General features: G+C 39.7%; 1 protein-coding gene and 2 non-coding genes across 5 annotated transcripts; 2 read left to right on the top strand and 1 right to left on the bottom strand.

Annotated features, from left to right (window-relative positions):
• Nucleotides 1-4,988: 4,988 nt before the first annotated feature.
• On the bottom strand, nucleotides 4,989-27,012 carry LOC117289035 (ranBP-type and C3HC4-type zinc finger-containing protein 1-like). Of its 3 annotated transcripts, none has more exons than XM_033769949.1 (14): nucleotides 26,910-27,012; nucleotides 26,230-26,552; nucleotides 24,709-24,880; nucleotides 20,409-20,480; nucleotides 19,376-19,526; nucleotides 18,443-18,539; nucleotides 17,351-17,555; nucleotides 16,340-16,503; nucleotides 15,467-15,646; nucleotides 9,671-9,852; nucleotides 8,762-8,873; nucleotides 8,125-8,403; nucleotides 7,774-7,917; nucleotides 4,989-6,369 (listed from the first exon to the last, which is right to left on the bottom strand). In XM_033769949.1, the coding sequence occupies exons 2-14, from the start codon at nucleotides 26,404-26,406 to the stop codon at nucleotides 6,289-6,291; spliced, it is 2,016 nt and encodes a 671-aa protein (XP_033625840.1). In that variant the 5' UTR covers nucleotides 26,407-26,552; nucleotides 26,910-27,012; the 3' UTR covers nucleotides 4,989-6,288. The 3 variants fall into 3 exon arrangements, with proteins under 3 accessions (XP_033625840.1, XP_033625841.1, XP_033625842.1); XM_033769950.1 differs by lacking the exon at nucleotides 26,910-27,012 and adding an exon at nucleotides 26,782-26,830; XM_033769951.1 differs by lacking the exons at nucleotides 24,709-24,880; nucleotides 26,230-26,552; nucleotides 26,910-27,012 and adding an exon at nucleotides 23,091-23,157.
• On the top strand, nucleotides 7,573-7,645 carry Trnas-uga. The gene has a single exon. It is a non-coding gene; the product is annotated as a tRNA-Ser (tRNA).
• On the top strand, nucleotides 21,987-22,059 carry Trnan-guu. Its single transcript has one exon. It is a non-coding gene; the product is annotated as a tRNA-Asn (tRNA).
• Nucleotides 27,013-27,572: the final 560 nt, after the last annotated feature.

Below are 27,572 nucleotides of genomic sequence, written 5' to 3'. Positions count from 1 at the left end.
TTAATCAATCAAATGAATTGGATATCTGAGCACGACTTGAGTGTGCCTAACTGCAAAGTACACATTTTTTTTTGAGCCGTTGGTTGGTTTTAATCCAATAAATATAGATATCCATACAATAAAACTAGCCAATGTGGACATTTCATTTCAAAAGGGGGTAACATTTTTTAGATATTGCCGAAAATCTGGAAGAATAATCCGCTAATTGGAATACACAATCTGAGAAACGTTTATAAAGAAACGTTTCTCAGGTTGGAATGTTTTTTGAATTCCTCTCTCTCTATAAAACCACATTCCTTTAAAGGGAAGAGTTTTCTCAAAATATTATAAATAATAATGCTTCTTATCAGCAACGATACATTGTTGAGTAATTATCAAAATAATACCCTTTCTTGTAACAAGTTAAACAAAGTTACAAGTTATTCCAAAATGGGTTCATAATTGTTAACAGAATTGGGCCTCCAAGTTTTACTGCCAGATGGTATTATTCTCAGACGAATGGGTTATAAATTAAATGTTCCATATTCTGCCATCACTTCATTTCAATTTGAAATTGAAATAAAAAAACTGTTTTATACTCAAATGAAAAATTCCTTTTTGTAAAAATGAGCGGTGGCAGGTTACGAAAAGATTTCCTAAAGTTGATCCAACTTACCAGCTTGTGTGAGACCAGCAACAGAAGTCCAGAGACATAAAACTGCAACTACTAAGTCCGAAACTCGGAGTGCATGAAGTCGGACCCTTCCATGGGTCACGGACACGATTTCACCCGTGCTCTGAGGGCCGTCCAAACCCCGTCTTCTACAGGAGGACCTCCGCCGAAGAAGCCTGGCTTGGCTCGGTGGTAAATCCAATGGTTTGCTGACTTCAGTGCCCCATGGCATCGTGCTTGCCGACGGTGAGGGAAGCGTGCATTTTGACTAGAAAGTGTGCGCCAAAAACTCTTAAAATGTTGTCTACCATTCCATCAGAATACCACTCCAGATATCACGGTTATAGTTCCTGAACCTCCTGTGAAATAATATTTAACATCTAGTATTTATAACGAGAAAATAGGAGCAGCTGCTGCAAACAACTTACCAACCAAAAGGACCCATGGTAAAAATGCAGAAAATGGTTGGGATGGCCCGATTTATTAACAACACCATGCCACGGAATGAAAATGGAGATTCATGAAAAGTTTCTACAACTCCAAACATAGGAATGTAATCGATGGCAGTTTGCAAAAGAAACATGAATTACTAATAATGCTCATAAAACGAACTCTCAATGAAATAATTGATACTATTGACAGGTAACCAGGATTATCTTTGATTGCAAACCATTACTTGTTAAAATGAACTATTTCATTTAAGGCTTACCAATTTGCTTCTTTAGGTCTCAACTGAATATCGTCGAAAAAGCTCTTCCTACTCAAACAACACGATGAGATCTACTTCCATGGTAACCAAAAAAAGTTTAAGATAAAATTCCCAAATTTCAATCATCCATGGCTTCACAGCAAAAGAACATTATCGTTTTATGTTATATACAGAAGTCGAACTGTTTCTGCATATTCCAATAATATTATAGCCAAGTTTCTTCTAAGTGGACACGTCTACAAGATTCTCAAGTCCTTCAAGTAACAAGATTTGTACGCAAGATCCGTCTGAAGTATTCTTAGCATGTTGTCTACTGCTGGTGGGGACAGCTAACACCAATGAGTACACTTATCGCTACAACCGGTTGAACAATAGCAACCCCTTGCCTACACGCACCTTTACGACAGTTTTATGGATTGTCCAAGGAGATCGAAGCTCATCGGCAAACAATTGAATAGTTCTGGCCGTGCTTCAAAAGACATTCGGCACACAAAGGGAACGTCTTGCAAGGAGAGTGGGCACAATCGGTCGATAGTTGAGTACAATGATCTGATCAATAATATATACAGGTCATCGCTAGGATACAAATTGACTTACCACTATAACAAGTAGTAGAAAAAGACGACCCTAATAGTTACAAAAATCAAATGCGATATTAACTACGTCTGGTGGTTGTTCTTTAACCCCCTTTTTGTTTTTATGAAATGCAGAAAATGTTGTCTCACAGTAAAAACAAACCATTGTTTTTCCATAAGGTATCACTGAGAAGTTTCACTGAGAAGTCTCCCGATTTCCAAAAATCTACTCGGCGGTATAAAGTAAGACAGTTCTCTAAGAAACACGGTGTTACCGCAAACCAAATACATATTGGTACCCTCACCATGCAATGTCTCAAATCCCATCTAATTGTTATGTTCGAATGTTCTTGCTGTATACTCTACTACCGCGGAGTTATTTTTTTCGGAACTCGGAAGAATTCTCTAATACCGACGCAGAGTAGATTTTCGGAAACATTGGTTTGGTTTTACATCTAATAAAATAAACTATACAAATAGAAACGTTGCCAATTTGTTTTATTACTTCGGTTTTTTTTCTTCTTCTTTTTAAAGGCAGTGAACACTATTGGTAATTGTCAAAGACTAGCCTTCACAGTTGGTGTATCTCAACATAAGCATAAAATAACAAACCTGTGAAAATTTGAGCTCAATCGGTCATCAAACTTGCGAGATAATAATGAAAGAAAAAAAAACCTTGTCACACGAAGTTGTGTGCGTTTAGATGGTTGATTTCGAGACCTCAAGTTCTAAACCCGAGGTCTCAAAATCAAATTCGTGGAAAATTACGTCTTTCTCTAAAACTATGGCACTTCAGAGGGAGCTGTTTCTCTCAATGTTTTATACCATCAACTTCTCCCCATTACTCGTCACCAAGTAAGGTTTTATGCCAATAATTATTTTGAGTAATTACCAATAGTGTCCACTGCCTTTAAACATCATCTTAAACACACCCAACAGGGAGATGCTTTGGGGAACAAGGTATGACATCAAATACAATGTGATTTTCACACAATACTCAAAGACTAGATATATAAATTTGCATATTGATAGAAATAAACGACAGGTAAATATTGTCACCAAACACTATTGATTGAAGGAATAAATAGGCGAGGCAACCAAACAGATATACTTTGGGTATAACTCATAAAATTGATGCCATTAAAAAAAATTCGATTAGAAGCATACAGCAGCTTTCGATAGTATAAAGCAATTTGATAATTTTTTATTCCAATTTAATGTGGTTATATGCGAAAAGATTTTAGTTGTTCTGCCCCAAAATTTTAATTTGATTCCACAAGCGTTACTGTTAGTATAATGCTTCTCAGATTTAAATTCATATTCTTCATGTGAGGACATAATTATTCGCTCCTTTTGAAATGAAACTCGTATTTGTTAGTTTTATTGTATTCATCTACGTTTGTGTAGGACTAAAGGTTTTGGGTAATTTTTGTAACACAAAACACAATGTCCACAGATTTACATTAAACTTACACCGTTTTGAAGATAATGATTGTAGAAAGCGTACCTTAAAATATTAGTTGCTGAGGTGCTGTAGTTTTTGAGAAATGAGTAAAACAATGAAATGAACATATGTTTTTACATGCTAAAATAATTTTCGTCTCATAATCGCCGAGACGAAAATTATTTTCATGAAATTGTTTTACTCATTTCTCAAAAACTACAGCACCTTAGCCAGTAATATTTTCACGGAAGCTTTCTACTAACTATCATTATCATCTGTTGACGTTGTGGGTTTTTTGTCCTACAAAAAGCACCAAGACCCCTTAAAACAAACAAACGGTTCCAAAAACTAAATGTATACTTTGCCTTTAGGGACTTTAGGAAAGAAAAGCCTTTCACAAAGACTTCCTCCAAGACCCATAGATACCTTCATTTTCTTTCAACAACTTTGAATCAAACAAAACTAAGGTAATCCCCAACCCCACCCCACCCCACCCCAACCCCACCCCAGTTCGGTTACCATTATCATTTTTGGCAAAGCTAGCAAACAAATAACTATAAAGGCCATTGCAAACCTTGATTTTATGGGACCTTGAATTCATGGGGTTAATCAATTGCCTGATATCATAAATATGTACAATTTTCTTTACTGAATTTACACTATAGAGTAGACATTGAACAGCATAAAGTGAACAACAAATATTATAAGTTTTGATTGTAAATAATTTTGAAGCTGCCTTTTAAAAAAAAACTAATTTACAATATTTTAGATTTTTTTTAGTTTATAATATTATGTATTCTATGAATTACATTAAATCCAATCACACTGATCCAAGCACTGAATAGACACTGTATAATGCAAAACGATGCACGGACGCTGAGCTTAATGAAACAGCTTCAAATGATTTGCCTCCTCTGACCTCAGTGAGGGCGTTTTTTTTTTCTCAAGTGAGGGGGCTTTTTGAGTGAGTGGTGCAACATTCAAGGGTCTATAGTGATCAGTCCTCACTCAAAGCCAAGGTCAATGAAAGCTTGCCTCTCACCAAAGAGACCATGGTTCGATTCCCAGCTAGGGTCATAGGTGAATAGAGTTGTGCATGGGTTCTTTCCAATTCCATGGTTGGCATGAGCATAAAACACTCGCCTCTCACCATTGCGGCCCTGGTTTGATTCCCAGCTAGGGTCATAGGTGAATAGAGTTGTGCGTTGGTTGTTTCCAATTCCATGGTTGGCATATGAGCATAAAACACTTGCCTCTCACCATTGGGGCCCTGGTTTGATTCCCGGCTAAGGCCATGTGAGTACATGCATGGAGGAAGGTGGGTAGGCCTACAATTGCGCGTTGGTCCTCTCCTCTGGCTTGTGGGGTATGGTTGGCTCATGAGAACAAAGCACCCGCCTCTCACCAATGTGACCCAAGTTTGATACCTGGCTAGGGCCATATGTGAGTAGAGTTGTGCGTTGGTCCTCTCCTCCTGGCTTGTGGGGTATGGTTGGCTCATGAGCACAAAGCACCCGCCTCTCACCAATGTGACCCAAGTTTGATTACCTGGCTAGGGCCATATGTGAGTAGAGTTGTGCGTGTTGGTCCTCTCCTTCTGGCTGGTGGGGTATGGTTGGCTCATGAGCACAAAGCACCCGCCTCTCACCAATGTGACCCAAGTTTGATACCTGGCTAGGGCCATATGTGAGTAGAGTTGTGCGTTGGTCCTCTCCTCTGGCTTGTGGGGTATGGTTGGCTCATGAGCACAAAGCACCCGCCTCTCACCAATGTGACCCAAGTTTGATACCTGGCTAGGGCCATATGTGAGTAGAGTTGTGCGTTGGTCCTCTCCTCTGGCTTGTGGGGTATGGTTGGCTCATGAGCACAAAGCACCCGCCTCTCACCAATGTGACCCAATTTTGATACCTGGCTAGGGCCATATGTGAGTAGAGTTGTGCGTTGGTCCTCTCCTCTGGCTTGTGGGGTATGGTTGGCTCATGAGCACAAAGCACCCGCCTCTCACCAATGTGACCCAAGTTTGATACCTGGCTAGGGCCATATGTGAGTAGAGTTGTGCGTTGGTCCTCTCCTCTGGCTTGTGGGGTATGGTTGGCTCATGAGCACAAAGCACCCGCCTCTCACCAATGTGACCCAATTTTGATACCTGGCTAGGGCCATATGTGAGTAGAGTTGTGCGTTGGTCCTCTCCTCTGGCTTGTGGGGTATGGTTGGCTCATGAGCACAAAGCACCCGCCTCTCACCAATGTGACCCAATTTTGATACCTGGCTAGGGCCATATGTGAGTAGAGTTGTGCGTTGGTCCTCTCCTCTGGCTTGTGGGGTATGGTTGGCTCATGAGAACAAAGCACCCGCCTCTCACCAATGTGACCCAGGTGCGATACCCGGCTAGGGCCATATGTGAGTAGAGTTGTGCGTTGGTCCTCTCCTCTGGCTTGTGGGGTATGGTTGGCTCATGAGCACAAAGCACTCGCCTCTCACCAATGTGACCCAAGTTTGATACCTGGCTAGGGCCATATGTGAGTAGAGTTGTGCGTTGTCCTCTCCTCTGGCTTGTGGGGTATGGTTGGCTAATGAGCATAAAGCACTTGCCTCTCACCAATGTGACCCAAGTTTGATACCTGGCTAGGCCATATGTGTTTAGAGTTGTGCGTTGGTTCTCTCCTCTGCCATGGTTTTTCCCGGGCGCTCTGGTTTTTATCCCTCCAGAAAAATCAAACCCCACCGATCTCTGGATGTGCTCTGTGGTAATCAATGGGTCAATATGTGGCTGGCGTTCTTCCATGCCAGCTGCTTGAACACAGTGTAGCCGTGTCCATTGCAATTCAGCTTCTAAGCTTTGAGTAAGGATGAATAGCCTCCCAAAATTCTTGTTATTATCACAATAAATGGTTCCTAGTTCATTCACTCAGTGACAATTCTGACAATTTATATGACACTTCCTCCCCTGAACTCGGCATTTACATCCACCTGTTATATCACCATTTCCCTACAGAGGAAGAAATCAAAATAAATTATGATTAGAATTATATTTCTGGCAATGAAACAAGGATGCCTCATAAGTAAACTTAATCACTGTAGCTTGCAAGCCTAAGAAAGCCTGTCAGGTAGCCACCCAACTTTAAAGCAAGGTGTGTTACCCAGCCAGCCAGCCAGCTAGCCACCCAGCTTTACAGCGAGCTGTGATAACCAGCCAGCCAGCCAGCCAGCCAGCTAGGCAGCAAGCCAGCCAGTCAGCTAGCCACCCAGCTTTTAAAAAAACTGGTCTAACCAGCCAGCCAACCAGCCAGCCAGCCAGCCAGCTAGCCAGCCAGCTTTACAGCGAGCTGTGTTAACCAGTCAGCCAGCAAGCCAGCCAGCTAAGCACCAAGCCAGCCAGTCAGCTAGCCACCCATCTTTTCATCAAACTGGGCTAACCACCCAGCTTTATAGAATCCCTTGTTAACCAGCCAGCCAGCCAGCCAGCTAGGCAGCAAGCCAACCAGTCAGCTAGCCAGCCAGCTTTACAGCGAGCTGTGATAACCAGCCAGCCAGCCAGCCAGCCAGCTAGGCAGCAAGCCAGCCAGTCAGCTAGCCACCCAGCTTTTAAAAAAACTGGTCTAACCAGCCAGCCAGCCAGCCAGCCAGCCAGCCAGCCAGCTAGCCAGCCAGCTTTACAGCGAGCTGTGTTAACCAGTCAGCCAGCAAGCCAGCCAGCTAAGCACCAAGCCAGCCAGTCAGCTAGCCACCCATCTTTTCATCAAACTGGGCTAACCACCCAGCTTTACAGAATCCCTTGTTAACCAGCCAGCCAGCCAGCCAGCCAGCTAAGCAGCAAGCCAGCCAGCCAGCCAGCTAGGCAGCAAGCCAGCCAGCTAGGCAGCAAGCCAACCAGCCAGCCAGCCAGCCAGCTAGGCAGCAAGCCAACAAGTCAGCTAGGCAGCAAGCCAACCAGTCAGCTAGCCAGCTAGGCAGCAAGCCAACCAGTCAGCTAGCCACCAAGCTTTACAAAAAGCTCTGCCAACAAGCCAGCCAGCTGCATATAAAAGCTGGGCACCAGCTAGCTTTTCACAACATGGAGAAACCAGCCATTTAGCTAGCCATCTAGCTATTCAGCAATCCAGTTAGGCCAGCCACTCTCGTAGTCAGGCCTCTATGTTAGCTTGGCTATCCAGCCACTAAATAATCCATAGGATTCCAACTGCTGCTAGCCATCTCTGTGGTCTAGTTGGTAAGACACTGCTCTTGAATTGCAAAGGTCGTGGGTTCGAATCCCACCAGAGTAATATGCCTGTGATATTTTGTTCACAGAGCTTGGGAAAGTATTGTTAACACTTATCGGTTTATACGGGTAAAACCAAAATGAATATTCTTCATCCACGATGCAAATTTAACATCTATTAAATATACTCACCGCTGGTCCCCACCGCAGTCCCTTGGTAACCCAACACACTTCCGTTTTACACATTGAGCATCTAACCCAATCACAGCCTTCTTTCTTCAGCATGATGATTCCACACTGAGGACAGTTGATCGCTTCACCAGTTTTGATCATTTTCTAGCAAATAAAATTAATTTAAAAAGTAAAGTATTGGTGGTTACAAAGATGTATTTGTCTGTTGGTGCATTTACACCAAGTGAGAAGACTGGTCTTTGACAGATACCAATAGTGTCCAGTGTCTTAAAAGTAATCAGTAACATTCTTTGAGGGTGAAAGGAAGCAGGAATGATATATCTAATGATTCAAAATAAAATAAAATTTTACCTCCAGCGTCAATTTAGTCTTCTTTGCAGCCTGATCATTAGCGGACCTCCTCAGTAAATCTTCCTGATACTCTTTACAGTTCATTCCTTCATGGATGGCTTTACACGTCAAACAGTTTTGCTTATTACAGACCGGACAGGGGAAGAAGTTAATGTTGTCATCGTAGAAACAGAAGCTTGTGCAATCTGGTGTCTTGCAATGGAAGGCGTTCGATGCCTGATTCTCCGCTACTGCTAGCCCTCGGTTCAAATACTGCTGAAACTCTTGGGATCCGACCAGCTGTTGGTCAAATATAAAAAGCATTTTCTTTTTAAATTAGTAGAGGTTTCAGCTTAATTTGCCGTCAAGTTTTTGGGGGAAAAAAAATTGAAAATAACATAGAGCAATGTTTTCAGGAGAGTCGCATTAGGATATTGTACCATATATGTTCTAGAATAGTTTTCGGCTTCGCAGACAACATTTGTTTTGGGTGACATTGTTTTACTCAATTCTGAAAAAAACTACAGCACCTCAGCAATTAATATTTTAAGGGAAGCCTTCTACCATTATTATCTTCAAACCATCTTTGAACATCGTCTTTTATGTTTTAAAAAAAGTATCCAAACCCATTAATCAGAAGAAAACAAAAGACACCTACCGCTTTGATTTCTCTTTCTATAATAACTTCCGGGCAGCTGTAGTCTCCGTCTTGGTAAGGACACATTATGACAGGCTCTGTGTTGTGTCTTATGTTTTCTTGTAGACATTCTCTGTTGAGATTTATTAAAGACATTGAATTATATACCTTGATGCTTAGTATTTGAAAGGGCAAGGGCACCAAGACATTTTCTCCTTGGTAAAGGGCGCTCTATGAGTAAATTTCTACTGGAACATTTCAAGGGCACCAAGGCAACGACCATGGGCAATAACGTGTACTTAAAATCTGGTGAAGCATACCTCAAACCCTAAACTTCAAGGTGTGGTTGTCAGGCCTGTACGTTTTGTTTTTTAAAGAGCAAGGGCACCAAGACATTTTCTCCTTGGTTAATATAGGGCACCCTTTGAGGAATTTGTAAATTTCTACAAGAGCATTTCAAGGGCACCAAGGTAATGACCAGGGGGCATGGAGGAATTATACTCAAATATTACATGCCAAGTAAATCGACCACAAGGGAAACTGACTGATGGGTAAGTTAGGATAAATAGTTCTGGGGTTGAACAAAATTTACTGCAGCGGGACTCGAACGAACGAACCCTGGATTAACGTGCCGGTGTAGCAGGAGATTATGTCCCCCCAATACAGCGAGCTGTGTACAAAATTCTTTCTGATAGCGCCCTTTTTAAAATCCTTCTCCCTTGGCCCGTGAAAACTTCCCAAAGGGGGACAGACTCTCCAGCGACAGATATCCCTGGGACACCAAAATGAGCTGGGCGCCCTCTGCGACACCCTCCCTCTTAACAAACAAACAAACAAACAAACACCCCAACAAATAAACAGTTACCACCGTTTAATATCAAGTCTAATATAAAGAGAACCCTTGCCTGAAACTGTCAACACCTTTCTCACCTGCAAAATGTATGTAGACATTCCCTCAGCATGACTCCCTCCCCCTGTGGAACATCACCGAAGCAGATTAAACATTGAAACATCTCTGTGTTGGGTACTAAAGACATTACGTCTGTTTCTACCAGCATCTGGTAATTTGCACCTCGGTCTTTCTGCTCTTGTATCTTATCTTGCCGGTCCATCTGAATTAAAACCAAAAAACAAAAGATGTATTTACTAAATACAATTTGTGAAACCGTTTAGTTTGTTTAATCCATTTATAAATGTGGATGTACAGAATAAAAGAATTTTGGGGTTGAACAAAGAATTGACTAGAGTGGGATTTGAACCAACGACCTCCGGATTGATGTGCACGCGCCTTACCAACTGAGCCATCTATTCCTATATTGGCAGTGTCCCTATTTTATTTTTGAAAATTTTATATTGGTATACAATAAACGCAATGTCTAAAAATTTCATTTCAAAAAGGTGGTTGCATTTTTCAGATATCACCGAAAATCTGGAACAAAAAGTTGACACAGGAAGAATAATCCTTAATTGCATACACAATCTGAGAAGCGTTAATCTCAGATTCAAATTTTGGGGCGTATAACTGTTATCCTTTTACATATATGTAACTTCAAAGTGAAAAATGCTTTGTACTATCAAACGCTGCAGTAGGCTAAAGCCCGGTTCATACTTCATGCGAATGCGAAGCGAATCTTGACGTCACAAATTCGCAACGAACAATTCGCAGCAGTTGAACTCTGCTCTACTCCCTTGCGAATAATCGCTGCGAAAGGAGGATGTGATGTCAAGTTCACGTCAAATTTGCTTCGCATTCGCGTTTGCATGAAGTATGAACTGGGCTTAACTAACTAAAGGTTTTTATTGCCATTAATTTGAAGAGTGCTTTAAACCACTAATTTTAGTTTCTTTATAACTCTTTCATTGCCAAGGTCGTATATGTGTGATATATTTCATGTATTCCAAAAGCTTCACTTATGTACATGTACAATCTTGAATTTGATGTACTAAAAAGTGTCCTAAATTGCACATGTACCACCAATAATAGATGGGCCATGCCAAGCCACATGGGGTAATAAATACTTACAACAAACAAAAATTCATTCACAAAGACTCAAATAAATGAAACAATGATTGATGTTCATATTTAATATAGTATTTCAGTTCTGAGTAACATAATTTGAAGACCGTTTAGCAATATTAAGTAAACATAAGCAACAGTTATTTACAATAATACATTCATGTTCTTCTAACCAGCAATGTCCTGCCGTCGATTTCACAAAACTCTTCCTTACTTAGGATTAATCTTAGGACTTGGAACGAGTCACAGCCCTGCACTGTAGCATGCAGACCTTAAGATTAATCCTAAGTTAGGAAGGGTTACTTGCCTTAACTCGAGATAAGACGAGTCCTAACTCTTTGTGAAATCGACGGCTGGTGCTCTACCAACTTAGCATCTACGATCCCGGCAAAAATGTTTGGGCCACCCTTTCTCTCCCCCGCTCAATGTTGCGGGCATTATCAGTTTCTATTTCATAAACACAGCTAAGCAGAGTTAGTGACGCAAAATATGTAGAAAATGCTTAATTAGATCCAGTACACAGCTGTGCAAGGCACCCCCCCCCCCTTGGAATGTGGTTAAAACTCTGAAAACTTCTGATACTGCAGTTGTTGCTTAAAATAAGCCACACTAGTAGTATGCAAAAATTCATGATTGGTAACAATTTGGCTGAACGTATAAAAAATGATTTTGAAATCCTTATAGCGATGGTAGTCAGGGCTGCAATCCCACCATCCGAGGTTAGAACAAAACAATATTTAAATTGCCAAGACCGACTCCCACTCCAATCCCCCTCCTCCTTCATCCATAACAGTAATTAGAAAATAAATCTAGAAATGTCAACAAACCAAAAAATAAAATTAAGTAAAATTTGCCAATGGGCCCAATTTCATGGCTCTTCTTAATACCACAGAACTCCCAGCTCATGGCCTGCTGTAAAACGTGTGGTGCTAATGGGCATCTAGGGGTCGTAAACGCAGAGTTCTGGTTTAAGCAGTCCCATGAAAGTGGGACCTGATTTGTGTTTTTAAAACACAATTGCACCATTTCTTTTACTTGATCTAATGCAGTTTAAACCCCTTGCATTGGCCACCAACCACTGATGAAGCGTGCATCGGCTGATTATTTGTGTTTTTTTTCCCTCACAATTTTGAAAGGAATGAGAAAATAGAATTAGCCGATTGCAAACTGCTTACCAACCAAAAGAACCTATGGTATAAATGCAAAATTCACAGTAGATGGTAGCCTTGTGTTCCGACCCTAGCAAAGTCAATCTCAAAGGCTTTTCTCATTTAGCCTTTGAGATAGACTCTGCTAGTTGGGGTCGAAATGTCAGGACACTTATTCAACTTTGGAATGATGAAAGAAACACACTATTTCTAGTGATTTAAAGAACCACATATTTTTTCCCCCAGACACAACGCAAGCCCATTTTCATTTTGAAAGTAAAAAAGAAAATTCCATTGGAGACTTTCAAGTCCATAAGAACCTCTTGAAGGGGCATCAAGGCCAAGAACGGGGCAACAGCAGCCTTGGCCTACATGTAATTCCAGGCCTACCAACAGAACTTGTAAAAGTTTAAATGTTTCAACTTGTTTAAATTGTCTGCATGTATTGCCAAGTGCTGCATGTTGACAGGCTTCCGGATTGGCTTACAAATAACTGAGTTCATGTACGTAATGACAAGAAATTTACAGACCATAAAGTTGGTCCTCAATTCACACACAATAAACTTGATGAAATAGACAATGAGCACAATTTTGGTCAGCAAACTGTTTCACTACTTAAACAGTCAGGTTTATCTGCCTGACTGAAACAAAGACATTTTTTAACTAAAAGAGAACAATAATGTCCTCCTGGCACTTGTTAGTTTTGCAGCTGTGTACTAATAGTTAACCCTATTGCTCAATAAAGTTAAATAAAAGTCCATCAAATAGAGAACTTGGTTCATGTGGACGGTAACTGTAATAATCAGCTAAGGCTTTGGACGCCAGCTGCAATGGCGCTGACGAGGAATGTACCTCGGAAGCGATCTGATCGTAGTCGCCATTCAAGCCATCAATTCAAACACAGCCTCAAACTTTCATAAAACACGAGATGTACATGGAGCCAATTTCACAAAGAACTAAGATTGATTTTAACTGCAAATCAATTGTAGTTGCTAAGCAAAGTGTGATGTCACAATATAAATCACTATGGTGATACTGACAATTTGTCTTACGATGAGTTTTCTTGCTTTGTGAAATCAAGCCCTGGAAGGTTATGACAGAGCTGCAATCATTTGTACTTGCAATCAGGGAGATTTCAGGCAACAATCTGGGATCAATTTAGAATTATATTCTACACAAGGAGGGCAAACTTCCAAAATCACAGAGTTGTTCATATCTGCTCATCAGAACATGGAAAGATTTATTTATTTTGAGGGAACTTTCTGTAGAATCAGGGCGAGATGGCAGCACTGGTATCGGTCCATGCACCTCAAGTCATACTAGTTATCCTCAAACTCATTAATGATCTCATCGACGTCATCATCAAACATTTCACGGTTCTGGTCTGGTCCCTGAAGACCCTATAATATATGGACAAAGCAAGAAACGAACAATGGATCAGTCCAGATTTATACTATTTTAGAATGGTGCAAGGCTTTCTGAAGTTGCTTCGGACTTCAGCATAGCGAGAAACCAGCCTGATGAATTAACCACAGTGATTGGTTTCACAAAGGCTGGTGACTCAACTGAAGTATTGCACCAAGGCTTATTATGGACCATGTGAACAATAAGTATCCCTTGCTTTCAATATTGGTTCTGATGTAGGCCAACAAAAGGCAGACTTGATTTCAGATTTGACTTGATTTCAGATATAAAAACCATTAGTTGATGGGGCAGGGAACCAGACCAGATCGTGTGTTATGTTTGGTAGATCAGCGTTATTGAGAGTACTTACAGTGTTCCAAACAGTGTCAGTAGGCCTACTGTCATTGTCATTATCAGCACTGTCATCGTCATTGTCACTATCAGCACTTCAGAGTCACTATCTTCAACAGCACAGTCATTGCCATTATCAGTGCTGTCATTGTTATTATCATCATCAGCCTGTCATCGTCACGGTCATTATCAGCACTGTCATCAACACTGCCATAAATAACACTGTCATTGTCACTGTCGTCATCAGCACTTTCATCGTCACTGTCATCATCAATCAGAACTGTCATCAGCACTCGTCACTATCATCATCAGTGCTGACTTATAATAATGTTTTTATCAATATTGTGTAATTTTTAGTAATATATTGTTATATTTATATTCATATTTATAATTATATTTATACATAGTTTTTAATGATTCCTGTAAGTGGTGGCTTTCCGCTGTTGGATGTCAATAAAAAAAAAACTAAAAAAAAAACACATTACTGAGGAATTGTCACTTGCTCACAATAGCTGACATGGCAGTGGACCTGTAGTTACAAGCCCCGGATCTGTCGATGAAATTGTCATTGGCATTGACAGTGACATTGTCTTCAACATCATAATCAATCCTTTGACAGTTTCAGTGATTGCCATTGTGGTAAAAACTGCCATTACTGCAAAACAGTTATTCACAGTCATCAATATCGGTAATCAAATGGTGTGCATCCACTCTAACAAATATGCTGGACTATGATTTTTGTGAAGTTGGCACCTAGATTTAAGATAATTGGCTCATAGTCCATGTTTAAATAAACTACAAGGGTACTTTTCCCAGAGACAACTGAGCTTAATGTTACTTTAACGAAGACCATCAAATTAAATTATTATCATATTTTAAGCAGACATCACTTGTAGCCAGTTTTAATCTAATCTACACTTCTTAAGTTCAGTTTCGTGTATCAATAATGTTAAACAAGTTGTATTCCTTTTTGTTCAAATAAACTGTGGTCAGCATTGGTGTGTGGCTGATATTTAATACCTATTCCCCGAGGATTCTGTTTGTTTGTTTACCAAAGTTTTGTCTTTAAAGCTGTCAGCAACTTTTTTGAGAAAAGTCTTTTCTGCTATCTAGTTTCACTATTTTTGACTGTTGTTTTAATTCATATAGTCCTCTTGATTTTTTTGATTTTTTTAAAATATAAACATGTCAATAATATTTATTTTGGTTTTACCCACCACAAACAACGTGTTTTACATGTGTGTTTGTAGCACTGTCTCAGTACTTGCCTGAGCTCTTTGAAAACAAATCAAAGGCATGTTACCCAGGTTGGATTGGAACCCAAGACCTGGGGTCTATCAGCAATACGCTCCATGTTCCTCGAACTCGCCTGGCCAGTTACGGGGACAGGGCTTACTCCAACACAGCACCAAGACTCTGAAGACCTCAGCCAAATGCACAACATCACTCTCTTCCAGTAGAAACTTAAAACACTCTTGTTTCTGCTTACTTTCCCCACAGTTTGACAATACTTTTACTTAATCTTAAACTTCTTCCTGACCGCCGGCTTTGATTGTTTTTAGTAAAGTGTGTTTTTCAAATGCTGTGTTATTTTATTAGAGCACCGAGATTGCCCAGTAGTTAGAGGCAGTTTGAATTTTTTCCCCCCCGTTATTGTTATGTATTTATTAATTTATTTATTAATTATTTATTATCTTTTTATTCTTTTTTTTTTTTTTTGGGGGGGGGGGTTAAAAATACCCTGGATTTTCGGTTCAATACAGAGAAATAAAATCTTAGGGTGCGTATTCAGAACAGACAACTCACCTCCATCATCAAGGCATCATTGCGATCTTGGTCATCCTGTATTCTCTTCTCAGCATCATCCATAATGTAGGAGCCCACAGCTGGTGGGTCGTAGTCATCTGGTCTTTCAGTCATACAGGCGTTACACCCCGGCACCCTAGGGGGATTAATTAAGGTACACGCAGGGCAGTGCCAGCCGACCTAGAATAATAAACACAATTACAAAAGGTATAATAAATGATAATCAATGATCAAACATATCAAGTTATGATTTCTATTTGGAGTAGAGAGCTCACTTTTTCATATTTTGTCCAAGTAAAAGAAAGAAACACAAAACAAATGTAAAATCAAAAGTATACCAAACAGAAATGTTCTTCATAAGGTGTATCGCGAATAGCAAAATATCAAGAGAGGGCGCTGTTGAACCCACACAAAGATATAGGCGATGCGTGCGCGAGTCGTGCATGACAACATACACCGCATAGCAAACTGCCCCACATGCCTACCCACCACGCATTGCAGTTCTGTATCGTGATAAACCTTATTGTAGCGTGTTGAGGCAACACGGTTAAGAACATCAAACTCTATCTCTGGTGTTTCTGCTCAGCACAGCAGAATGTGGATTCGAGTCCCGTCCTTAAGCAAGACACTTGACCATTATTGCTTCATCCTCTGGATCGGACATAAAACCAAAGGCCCTGTGTGTTGTGTAAAGCCTGGTTCGTACTTCCTGCGAATGAACTAGACAAGCCCAGCCATGACACTCGGTGTTGGCAAAAATTATAACTGTTAGTTGCACAGCATCTTCTTTTTAATTGTACAGAACTTTAAGTCTGCTGGAACGTAAGGAGGGCAAGAAGAAAGTAAGTCCCTTGGAGAGAATGACACACTTACTTCCGCTGCAGTGCGTTTCCTTGGAGGTGGAGCAGCTTGAGGAGCCACAGATGGGACAACATTCGGCAGGTCATTCTTGGGTACTCTGACGACAGGCTTTGTCCTGATGACGGATGGTGGTGGCGCAAACATACTGGCATTGCCAGCTTGATGAAAGAGCGCTTCTGTTGAGGTGGAAAGACAATCAAATTATAAGGGTTGATAGATTGGATGTAACAGTGGTGGGTTTGTTTTAATCGAGGTTGAAATGAAGAAGCAATGGATGTTTTATTAATTAATTTTAAGTACCTGTTCTTCTCCCTATTAGAGTGAACAGTACTTCTCCCTCTCTGTTTTTCTGTGTAAGATTTAGGCCATTTTAAATAGTAATGTAATGTTTTACTCCAAACTTTTAACTATGTAACTGTTCATGTAATTCTGCTGCTGGCAGCGAATTGAATAGATTTTTAAAATAAACCATTGAATGAAATGAATGAATGAATTACTTCAGCTAGTCACAAAATCCTCAAAAATCTTATTTACAAATTAGTCATGTTGGGGAAATATGATTCGACAGAGTTAACCACCAAGATTGAATTTGATGCTTTAAAGGCACCGGACACTATTGATAATTACTCAAAATAATAATTAACATACAAACTTACTTGGTGACAAGCCATGGAGAGCTGTTGATAGTAAAAAAACATTGTGAGGAACAGCTCCCTCTAAAGTAATGTGATTTCTCACTCAAATATTAAAGAATATTTTAAACAGGCCTGAAAGAAGCCTTGTAGGCAGCCGAAAGCAAACAAATTTGTGCAACTAGGGTGTTTTTTCTTTCATTATTCTCTTGCAACTTCAATGACCAATTGAATCAAAATTTTCAGAGATTTGTTATTTTATGCTTATGTTGGGATAAATTTAGTGAGAATACTGGTCTTTGACAAATACCAAAGATTGTCCAGTTCCTTTAAACTGACATCAGAATCATTCACAATCACCACCCCCATCAAACTTGAAATAGAAGCTTACGTTGTTGCCTTTCTTCCAATAAAGCCTGTCTGCCGACCTCAACCCCTTGTCTGGTTATACCAGCCTTTTCAGCAGAGATGAGGTAGATGAAGACTGGGGTGCTGGAATTGACTCGTAGATCTATCAGCGACTCGGTGTCTTTGATGATCTTCTGTCCGATTATCCAACGTTGCACTTCAACTGGGAAATCATACATCTGGAAAACCTTTGCCGGAAGAAAAAACAGTTATCACTGTAAACACTGTAGAAATTCCCCTCATTATTTTCCTCAATCTACTCTGCGCCATTGTTCTCCCTTAACTGTGGTCCGACATCCAAATGCGCGTTAAAACACCTGAGGACCAGTGAAAAATTCACTCTAAGTGGTCCAGCTGGCTGTTTTAGTGTTGAAAAAGCATCCCAATTCAATATGAAATATGGATTAGTGAAACATCTGGCAGACTCGTGAAGCAGCAAGCTAACTGATACCTCTGGTTCCTGATACCTATATGGGAACCTACCAAAGCTATCAACAAAAATCAGACAGAGAAGGATGCGATTTGCTGGCCACTGTAACTGGAGCAAAGACGAACCAGTGTCCAATATTGTTCTGTGGACCCCTAAGCATGGGAGGAGGAAACCTAGTAGACCGGCAATAACCTACACCGACATTCTCAAAAAGGACACGGGACTTGAATCAACAGATTTCATGGGGGACAGGAAGGCTTGGGGAACCACTGTGATTCGAGGACACCACTCGACTTAAGCAAGCAAGCACCTCTGGCTCATTACTGTAAAAGTTAAGGGCAGCCCCTTGCTATTCCTTAATCTGTCATGCCTGTAAAGCCCAGTTCATATGTAAAGTGAATTTTGACGCCACAGCGCTGCGAATGTTTTGCAGGAGGTGTGCACATCTCAACTCTTTCCAATTGTTCGTTCGAAATTTGTGATGTCCAAATTTGTACTTCATTTGCATCGCATTCGCATTCGCACGACCACTTAACTATCCTAGAGTTTTAGAATTCTGAAATTGGCACAGGGACGTCTCTACTGTCATGCACACCGATTATTTTTTGCTATAGAATTATGCAAAGTTCATGGAAAAGTTTTTACCAATTTCTTTAAGTATGCGATGGTCATGTTGGGAATGACATCTGGTAGTCTGATCTTAGTTCCTGATGAAAGCCGATCTTCTAGAACTACATCGAGGCTGCAAGAATAAAACAAGCGGAAAAATAATAGATCAATACGAAATACATAATTGAACCATTTCGACCTGTATGAAAGCCCTTTTTGTTTTGAAAGATTTATCATCCCTGATTCATCAGAAAGTAGGTTTACATATTGGTCATGACAACTGTGCCTTTACAAACACTGGACAACATTAGCAATTACTCAAAATAATTATTAGCATAAAAACTTACTTGGTAACGAGCAATGGAGAGCTGTTGATTGTGGGAAAAGGCTTTCTCTGAAGTAACATAGTTTTTGACAAAGAGAGAATTTCTCACTCAAACATTAAAAGGCTTTGGGCCTGAAGTCTTGCTATATTTTTTTAGGCATCTGAAAGCACAAAACTTTGTAGTTTTCAATAAGCCTTTTTGAGGCATGGCGGACGTGATAGGAGTGTATTGTTTGGTTTGGGTGTATACACACAAATTTACCCAAACCTTATAGCGTTGTAGCATTGTGTCTGCTTTATCTCAAAAAGGCTTACGGGGGTAAGACTTACTTAAATTTGCTGCGATTACCAGGCATGTCTCCAATCTCATCAGCTTGGGTGCTCAACTTGACTTTATGCTGAGCTAGTGATACTGCTACGGGGGTTAAGACTTACTTAAATTTGCTGCGATTACCAAGCATGTCTCCAATCTCATCAGCTTGGGTGCTCAACTTGACTTTATGCTGAGCTAGTGATACTGCTACAGCGGTAAGACTTACTTAAATTTGCTGCGATTACCAGGCATGTCTCCAATCTCATCAGCTTGGGTGCTCAACTTGACTTTATGCTGAGCTAGTGATACTGCTACGGGGGTTAAGACTTACTTAAATTTGCTGCGATTACCAGGCATGTCTCCAATCTCATCAGCTTGGGTGCTCAACTTGACTTTATGCTGAGCTAGTGATATTGCTGCATGACTCGCTGATTCACAATCTCCACTTGCAATAGCCCTCGTCATGCTCTCAATTAATGCTTCTGCAGAATGACAAAACAGTATTTCAAATATCTAATAAAAAATAAAAATTGGTTAACCATTATTATATAGCACATAACTCATAGTGATTAAACATGTCCCTTATGCGCTGTAAATAAATATTTTTTTAAAAACTGGTACTTCCTAGAATTCAGAGAGTGTGAAAAAGTAAAGTGCATATAATTCTGAGTGCTGGCATCATGCCAAGTGCTGGTATAAAATTAGTTTAAAAGTTCTCTGTGTTTATAATAGATAGTTTCAAATAGAGTTTGCCGGCTTCCGACTTTGATTTTAAGTTACATGTACATGTACATTAATGGTTGAATTTTGTCTATTCAGCCGAGTGTTTCATTGACCAATCATGCATGCAATTTCATAAAACTCCTGCGTGCTGTACTAGCGAAAATTTCACCTTTGAGAGTGAAAGGCCACTTGATTTTGCAAAGAGGACTTCCAATGTAGTCTTCCAATGGAAGGGACACCATGGCAATGACCAGGGACAAGACCAGGGCCCAATTTCATAAAGCTGCTAAGCACACAAATTTGCTAAGCATGAAATATTTGCCTTGATAAAAACAGGATTACCAACCAAATTTTCACATGATTTACAGGATAAGCAAACAACAGCTGAATACTAGTAACAAGCAATATGCAACAAATGGAAATTCGGTTAATCCTGTTTTTATCAAGGAAGAAATTTCATGCTAAGCAAATTTGTGAGCTTAGCAGCTCTATGAAATTGGGCTCAGGGCAAACAGAGGCTGTTGCCTTCAAGTAAATCATTCCACAGCCTGGCTTATGTCAAGGGTGTGGCTCCATAATAATACCAAGCGTTCCATAAACTAGTTTATTTAGTGAAACCTTTGTTGCAATTATTTCCTTACCTATGTCTGCTCCTTTGGTAGATTTGGTGTTTGGCATCGCCATTGCAGGGGAATATTGCCTCAATAGTCCAGCTGTAACAATGAACAAAGAAAATACAAACAAATTGTAACTAGTTGTATGAATACATTGACTCACATCGGCATCGTACATCGTGCAATTTTAACGTTTTTTCATTGAGGTGGGGATGCATTTTGTACCATGTTACGGCGTACATGTAAGACAGACGTTCCCAAGTACTTATTTCATTTGTAATATTGTTATTTAGCCTTCAAGAAAGACTCTGCTTGGGTCAAAACGTCACGCCTTTAACTATTTGGGGAAGGCTCCATACCCCTTTGGAATACCAACCCATGTTCTTCATTGTGTAGGGAAAACTGTACAAAGCCTCCTTGAAATGTGCAACTGGATCCATGTGAAAAAAGAGGTCTACATGTAGGCGGGGACTGTGTGAAAGTGCGGCACGGTAACCAATGGGTAAAAATTACTCCTGGGGCTTTTCCGTGTTCATGAGGATAAGAGATACGATGTGAAAAGGACTAGGGGGTTTTGTTCAGGGGCTTTCCCAAATACCATTATGTTTGTTTGTTTACTTTTGCCAGCTGAACTATTCAACTTAAATTGAGACTAGTCTGAAATTTGTATCGCTAGTCCGTGTGTACATTGCAAGAATTTTGCAAGCTTCCCCAACCAAAAATACACTACTTGTACAATAGAGCTACCATGCATGCATGTATTCATGATTGTAGCACAGTGTATTTAACTTCAAAATCCAAATGTGAAAGTGAAACAAGCAAGATAAAACTCACAGCACGGCCAACAATCAACATAATCTATGCAAACAATATTTTTAGTTACTTTTTGTATCCTCTTAGTATTATAACATTTTGTGTGTATAATGTTACTAAAAGTCGCCAATCAAGTATTAATATGCCCTAAATATTTGTTAAAGTTTTATGCATATTTTGAACAATTGTTTTGCAAAAAAAAAAAGAGCACCTGTACTCAAGTACATACAAATATTTTGATATAGGAAGTATTACGTAATACAGGGATCACACCCAAATTACGATACAACCTGGGAAGCGGCAGCCAGGGGATCACCTTAAGGGGATGCAACTTTTTGTTTCAGATATCAATATAAACCACAAGGGAAACTGACTGTAATTTGGGTGTGATCCCTGGCTACACGGCAGACAACGGTTGTATGGCTTCTGACTGACACCCTCGAACAAAGATATTGACAAAATAGGGACACCGCCAATATAGGGCTAGATAGCTCAGTTGGTAGAGCGCCGGCACGTTAAACCGGAGGTCGTTGGTTCGAATCCCACTCTAGTCAATTATTTGTTCAACCCCAAAACTCATTTCAAAATTTACCCAATCAGTTTCCCTTGTGGTTTATATTGATATCTGAAACAAAAAGTCGCATCTCCTTAAGGTGATCCCCTGGCTGCCGCTTCCCAGGTTGTATCGTAATTTGGGTGTGATCCCTGGCTACACGGCAGTTTACGGTTGTATGGCTTCTGACTGGCATCCCGAACAAAGATATTGACAAAATAGGGACACCGCCAATATAGGGCTAGATAGCTCAGTTGGTAGAGCGCCGGCCCGTTAATCCGGATGTCGTTGGTTCGAATCCCACTCTAGTCAATTCTTTGTTCAACCCCCAAAATCGCTTTATAATAGAGGAATTATAAGCCATCTACTGTACCTGTTCATTCCAAAGCTGTTCATGATTTGTTCATAGTAAAAAAATAAATTAAAAAAAAACACTGTGACCTTTAGAAGTTATTATAAGTCATTTGGAGAATTGTTACACATTGTACCGTACATGGCCTAGAAAGTGAAGAAAATATTTTTTAAAAATACAAAATATTGTGCGCATGATTCATTTTCTAACCACATAACAGATTGCAAGCAGCAAAACTAAGATACATTGCCTACAACTTTACCTGCTCTTAGATTTTGTAATCTGCAGTTTCTAAAACCGATTTACTTTATTAAATTTTTAAGTAAACTAGGTACTGTACTTCCGTTCCCCCTGCAGATAAACATAATATTGCAGCTTTTTTGAATCAACAGTCAATGTTTGCTTTTGCTTAGAACTGGATGGGAAAGATGTAGACATCGGGTGCGATCTGGCAGTCGTTACCAAAAACTGTTTCAGCCAATGGCTAGTGATTTCCAGTTGGTAAACTCAAGCGAAACCGTTATTGGTTACGACCATCAAAATGCACTCATGATATGAGGACACAGAGAAAACCCTAATGCCATGGATGGGACTCTGGGAGAAAACCAACAGACCCCTAAGGCGCGAGTTTCACGCCTAATGCGTAAGACTTTGTAGGTCTGCAATCACCTATGTACATCAAAAGTACATCTACATGGACACTGATTTTCTTTGTCAAGTTTATGTTTTTAGTTATAAAAACAATATGGCTCAAAGACCATCTAAAATCTAACCAACGAAAAATGCACATTTTACAACTTGTATACCCTTACTAATTTTAACACAAACGGGCTACAATAAACAATGTTGACACCAACAACATGAAATGATGTTTGCACTTAAAAGTAGTTCTGATTGACAATTGATATGAATGAATTTGTAGATTGTTAATCCCTGACTACTTGAAACATAAATTTGACAAGTCAAAATGGCAAATATTTAATATCCTTACCTTCTGGCTTAAAACATCAGATTACGTTACATGTTGCAAAGAGCATGTACTCACAGTTGTATCACTCTTGGTGTTTCCGTTGATAGTAAAAGGTGCATGTGAAATTCTCACATTTTGTACAGTACGCACACTCTTTTGGTGCCATTTGTTTGGGCAATTCCATTATCAGTACCGGTAAATCAATGTCAAGTTGTCATGTAAATATCACCACAGCAGACATTGTATGTAAATGAATTCCATGAATGTACACAGAACTGTTTCATGTAGGAATGGTAAACGTACACCAGTGATGTGTGCACAGTGTGGGTATGTGTGGGTTTCCTGCGCAGATGATGTAGTACATCATAGCGGCTAAAACAGTCAACCCGTACTTTAAAATGGAACCATCCACATGAACTAAAAGGCCCTCCATTGGCTGATGATTGCTGATTTTAGACCAACCCACTTTTATGTGCATATATTATAGTAATGAGTGATTGATGGGGTGGGGAATTCCCAGATTGCTGACTGTAAAATGTACAATAACATGGGCTATTTTTAGGTTATTGTTTTGTGAGAAACTGTTTTGACTTGGTAATTGGTATTTTGTGGTAGGTTAAATCCTCCTGATTTTTCTGCGGGGGAAGAACTGCCAACTTTGAAAAGGAGGTCAGTTCACTAGGCCTAAAAAAAAGAATATGTTGGATTACCCTTTCACCCGATTTTTTGCTTGGGTCGGTCGGTCGGGATTTTTTTTTTTTTTAGATGTCAAAGAACGCAAAAAACTGCATAAACGTTTCATGAAAGATCAAATTGTCATACATCTCGCTTCAATCGCTCTTTTTGCGTCTTTATTTTGGCAAATTCCTTCAAAAACAATTTCCAAGAGTCATTTCATTCACCGTGTTTTTCGTCCGTTCAATAAACGAGCGATACCATATATGGGCATTACTGGCAACAGCGCCCTCTGTTGTTCAATGGAGTGTTCGACTGGTTCCTTAGGAAAGCATGACGTCGGATAAACAGGCGGGTGGTGTGATATGTGCGTTTGAGGGATATCGATCCACATGTACTTTTTGTACGTTGCGTTTTTGTGAACGTTGAAACCACGACTGTTGCACTGGATAATTATTACTGTCGACCGTAAGTAGTCGGCCAAATACTAATATTTGTGTCAAATCTACCATTTTGAAAGCATAAAATATTCATGAAATCAAAATTCGGAAGTAAAAAAAGGGGGAAAAAAAACGAAAAAAAACGGAAAAAAAAAACACAACCGAGATTTTGCTACTTTTACGTAGGTCGGGATAGGGCAATCCAAAATTATTTTTTTTAGGCCCTATGTAAAAAGAAAAAAAATGCATAACACTGAAGTAAAAAAAAAAAAGGCTCCATTCTAGATGAAAATTTAATGTATTCAATCTAAAACTTTCAAAAGTTAATTTTAATGTATCTTTATTGATAATTTGGCCCAGATATCACTTTATGTACGTTTAAAACAAAAACCAATCTTTGACCCTACTGTTAAATTTAAAATTGTACATGTAAACAAACCAAACAAACAAAGACAGACAGACAAACAAACAAGCAAAAACAGACAAACAAACAAACAAACAAACAAACAAACAATCTGACTCACCTCTGGACTGCACCTCATCGAGTACATTCTTGATAATCAAAGAGAATTGTGTCATGTCTTGATTGGTGTTAAATTGGAGACAAAACCTGACAGTTCCCAAATCCACTTGCAGGCGTTTTTCTGACATGGGTTTGACTCCCACAATGTCTGATGTGCAGGCTTCCACCACAAGCTGTGTGTAGGATTGAAACAATTCAAAACAAATTCAACACAACCTCAGATCTGCAGATCTAAAACACTGGTGTACGATGCTATTATATATATAACAGAGCAGGGCCCAATTTCAGCTGCTTCAAAGCATGCAAAGAAGCTAAGAACAACAAAAATATGCTTACAGAATAAGGTTACAAGCAACAAAATACAATGTCACATGTATTATGTTTGACTGGTATTCTGTTTATTTTTGCTTAGCAGCAATTCTTTTTTTTTTGCTTTTAAGAAGCTCTATGAAACTGGGACCTGGAATAAAGGGGAATTCACAAGACTGCAGGGCTGGTCAGTAAATCTTCTCAAAATGGTCAGCATGTCAGGGAGGGGCGGATGAAAACACTGGACTTAGCATGTAAGTTCTGGTGTCTCAGATCAGCAGAGTGTGGGTTCAAGTCCCGGTCAGGACACTTGTGTCCTTAAGCTTTTAAGGAAGACACTTTAAAACCATTATTTCAATGTCCTTTGGGTGGTATGTAAAGCTGAAGATCCTGTGTGATATGTTATGCACACAAAATAACCCAGTGCACTTAAGAGAAGGGGTTCACCCTAGTGTTCCTGGTTTGATCGGCAGCATGATGCACAAAAAGCACTTTGTAAAACCATGTAACATGTGTAAAGGTCTTATACTTCAAAATGCAACTACGCTTACCTTGCAGGACAATACTGAGTGCTTAATGCCCATCGGGTGTGAAAATAATCATAGTATTGTTACATAAAACATCCTTTACTTTTTAACTGAATTCACAGACTGAACTTTTTCTTCTACATTGTACATGTTTTTTCCAGGTTTTTTTAATTGCTGAATACAATACATTGGCGTCCTTACAAGGAAGCTTACATTTTAAAAATCTACTAACATTGTTATTGTATCATCCATACACTATACATTGTAAACAAAAAACTCAAAAGCTCCATGGGGCTGGGTTTTTTTTTGTTTTTGAAAGCGCAAAGGCACGAAGGCATTTTCCCTTTGGTAGAGGGCACCCTATGAGCAAATTATAAATTTCTACTGCTCCAGAGCATTTCAAGGGCACCATGACAATGACCATTGGGCGCAGAAGCAATCCCCCTCGTTGCCTTCGTGGAGTGTCAACTTAATGTCCCAACCGAAGGACAAAGCAACTATTATACTCGGTATCTTGCTCAAGGACACAATTGCAGTGATTGGAACTTGAACCCATACTCTGCTAATAAGAAAGTCCAGAGTTCCCCCCCCCCCGGTAAGATTTGAATCCCTCCTCAGGGGCAGAAGGCGAGGCAAGACACCACTGCGCCAACCTGACTTCCCTTGAAGAAGAAAATTATACTTACTACAGATTCAGGACCATCGGTTGAAATCCGAAGAATGAAATCATCCCCTAGTCGCAGGAGATGGAACTTGACTGCGGAGTGTAGTTCTTCCCATTTGTGTTGGCTTTCAACAAACTGTAACAGTTTTCCCTTTGACACCAGAATTATTTCTTCCCTTAAGATGCTAGATTTCATCATCGTACTTCAGTCTTCTCGGAGCTTGGTTCCTTTTATTCTTCAACATCTGTTAACTTCACTGATGTGATAAAAACATAGACCTGAATGTATCCATCGTAAAAGTTCTAAAATGTTTCCGAGAGATGTAAAAACCACCAACACTGGATCTGAAAACGACAAACAAGGAAAACAAAGTTAGTACTAAATTAAAAAATCTTCCTCAATCAACTTGTTTAAAACATTTTTTACACAATTTGTACAATATTTCCTGTTCAGCCATTTTAATTGTAAAAACTCTTAGGATTTCCTGTTCATCTCGTAGACTCTGATACGACAAAATCCCAACATTATTATCCATAAACAATCCAATGAAATGTATTTTGGTTCATTTCTCACCAGCCAGCCTTTTTGCGCAACTTTAGCTTTGTAGTTTGAGAAATTAAACCTTGACAATGACTAAGACTACATTTAAATTTCTGAAAAGCACTGAATATTCTGGAAATCAAAAGACTCTTTTGACTTACAGTTCAAATTCCTTTGTGTCTTGTTCGACCATTGTGCAATGATTTAAATTAGTCAGAATACACAACTTGAGCAACAACTACGGCGAACACAGTAACTAAACAGTGCTCAAAGTCCGACACATTGTAATGCCAGTAATTGATCGTAATAAAAACAGTTGGAATTCAACCCTCTGGAGCTAGTGGAACATTCGTTTGGTTTTCTTTTGTATAATTTCCTTCCTCCATGGTAGGACAAACCGTAGTTTTCAAACCACACAAAGATTCTTTGTTTATCAGTGCTCTCTCTGACCTTGGCATGCACACCATGTAGTAGACTGTTATTATCAACAGAAACTCTACGCTCACCCATGCCAACCAGACTATAGGCCAATGAAATGAAAACTTCATGTTAGATTTGTTCACACCCACATGAAATTCAAGCTGAACCTACCGGTAACCAAATTTTTTTCTAAATAGGGAAGCACAACTCTGGAAGCTAGAATTTGCATAGTACGAGCATTGTGTTGAGTGTAAAGCTTGATTGGTTTAATAAACGCATAAAACTGCAAGATAGGCCTGCCAAGCCCAGGTTGGACTCCTCTGAGCTGTGACCACCGACAGACGTCTTACCAGAGCTATCAAGCCCCACTACACTAGTGTGGCTGAGGGCTTTTTATATCCTGA

This window comes from Asterias rubens, chromosome 4 (genome assembly GCF_902459465.1).
Source record: "Asterias rubens chromosome 4, eAstRub1.3, whole genome shotgun sequence".
NCBI classification, from domain to species: domain Eukaryota; kingdom Metazoa; phylum Echinodermata; class Asteroidea; order Forcipulatida; family Asteriidae; genus Asterias; species Asterias rubens.
This window is presented reverse-complemented; position numbering and strand designations above follow the sequence as displayed.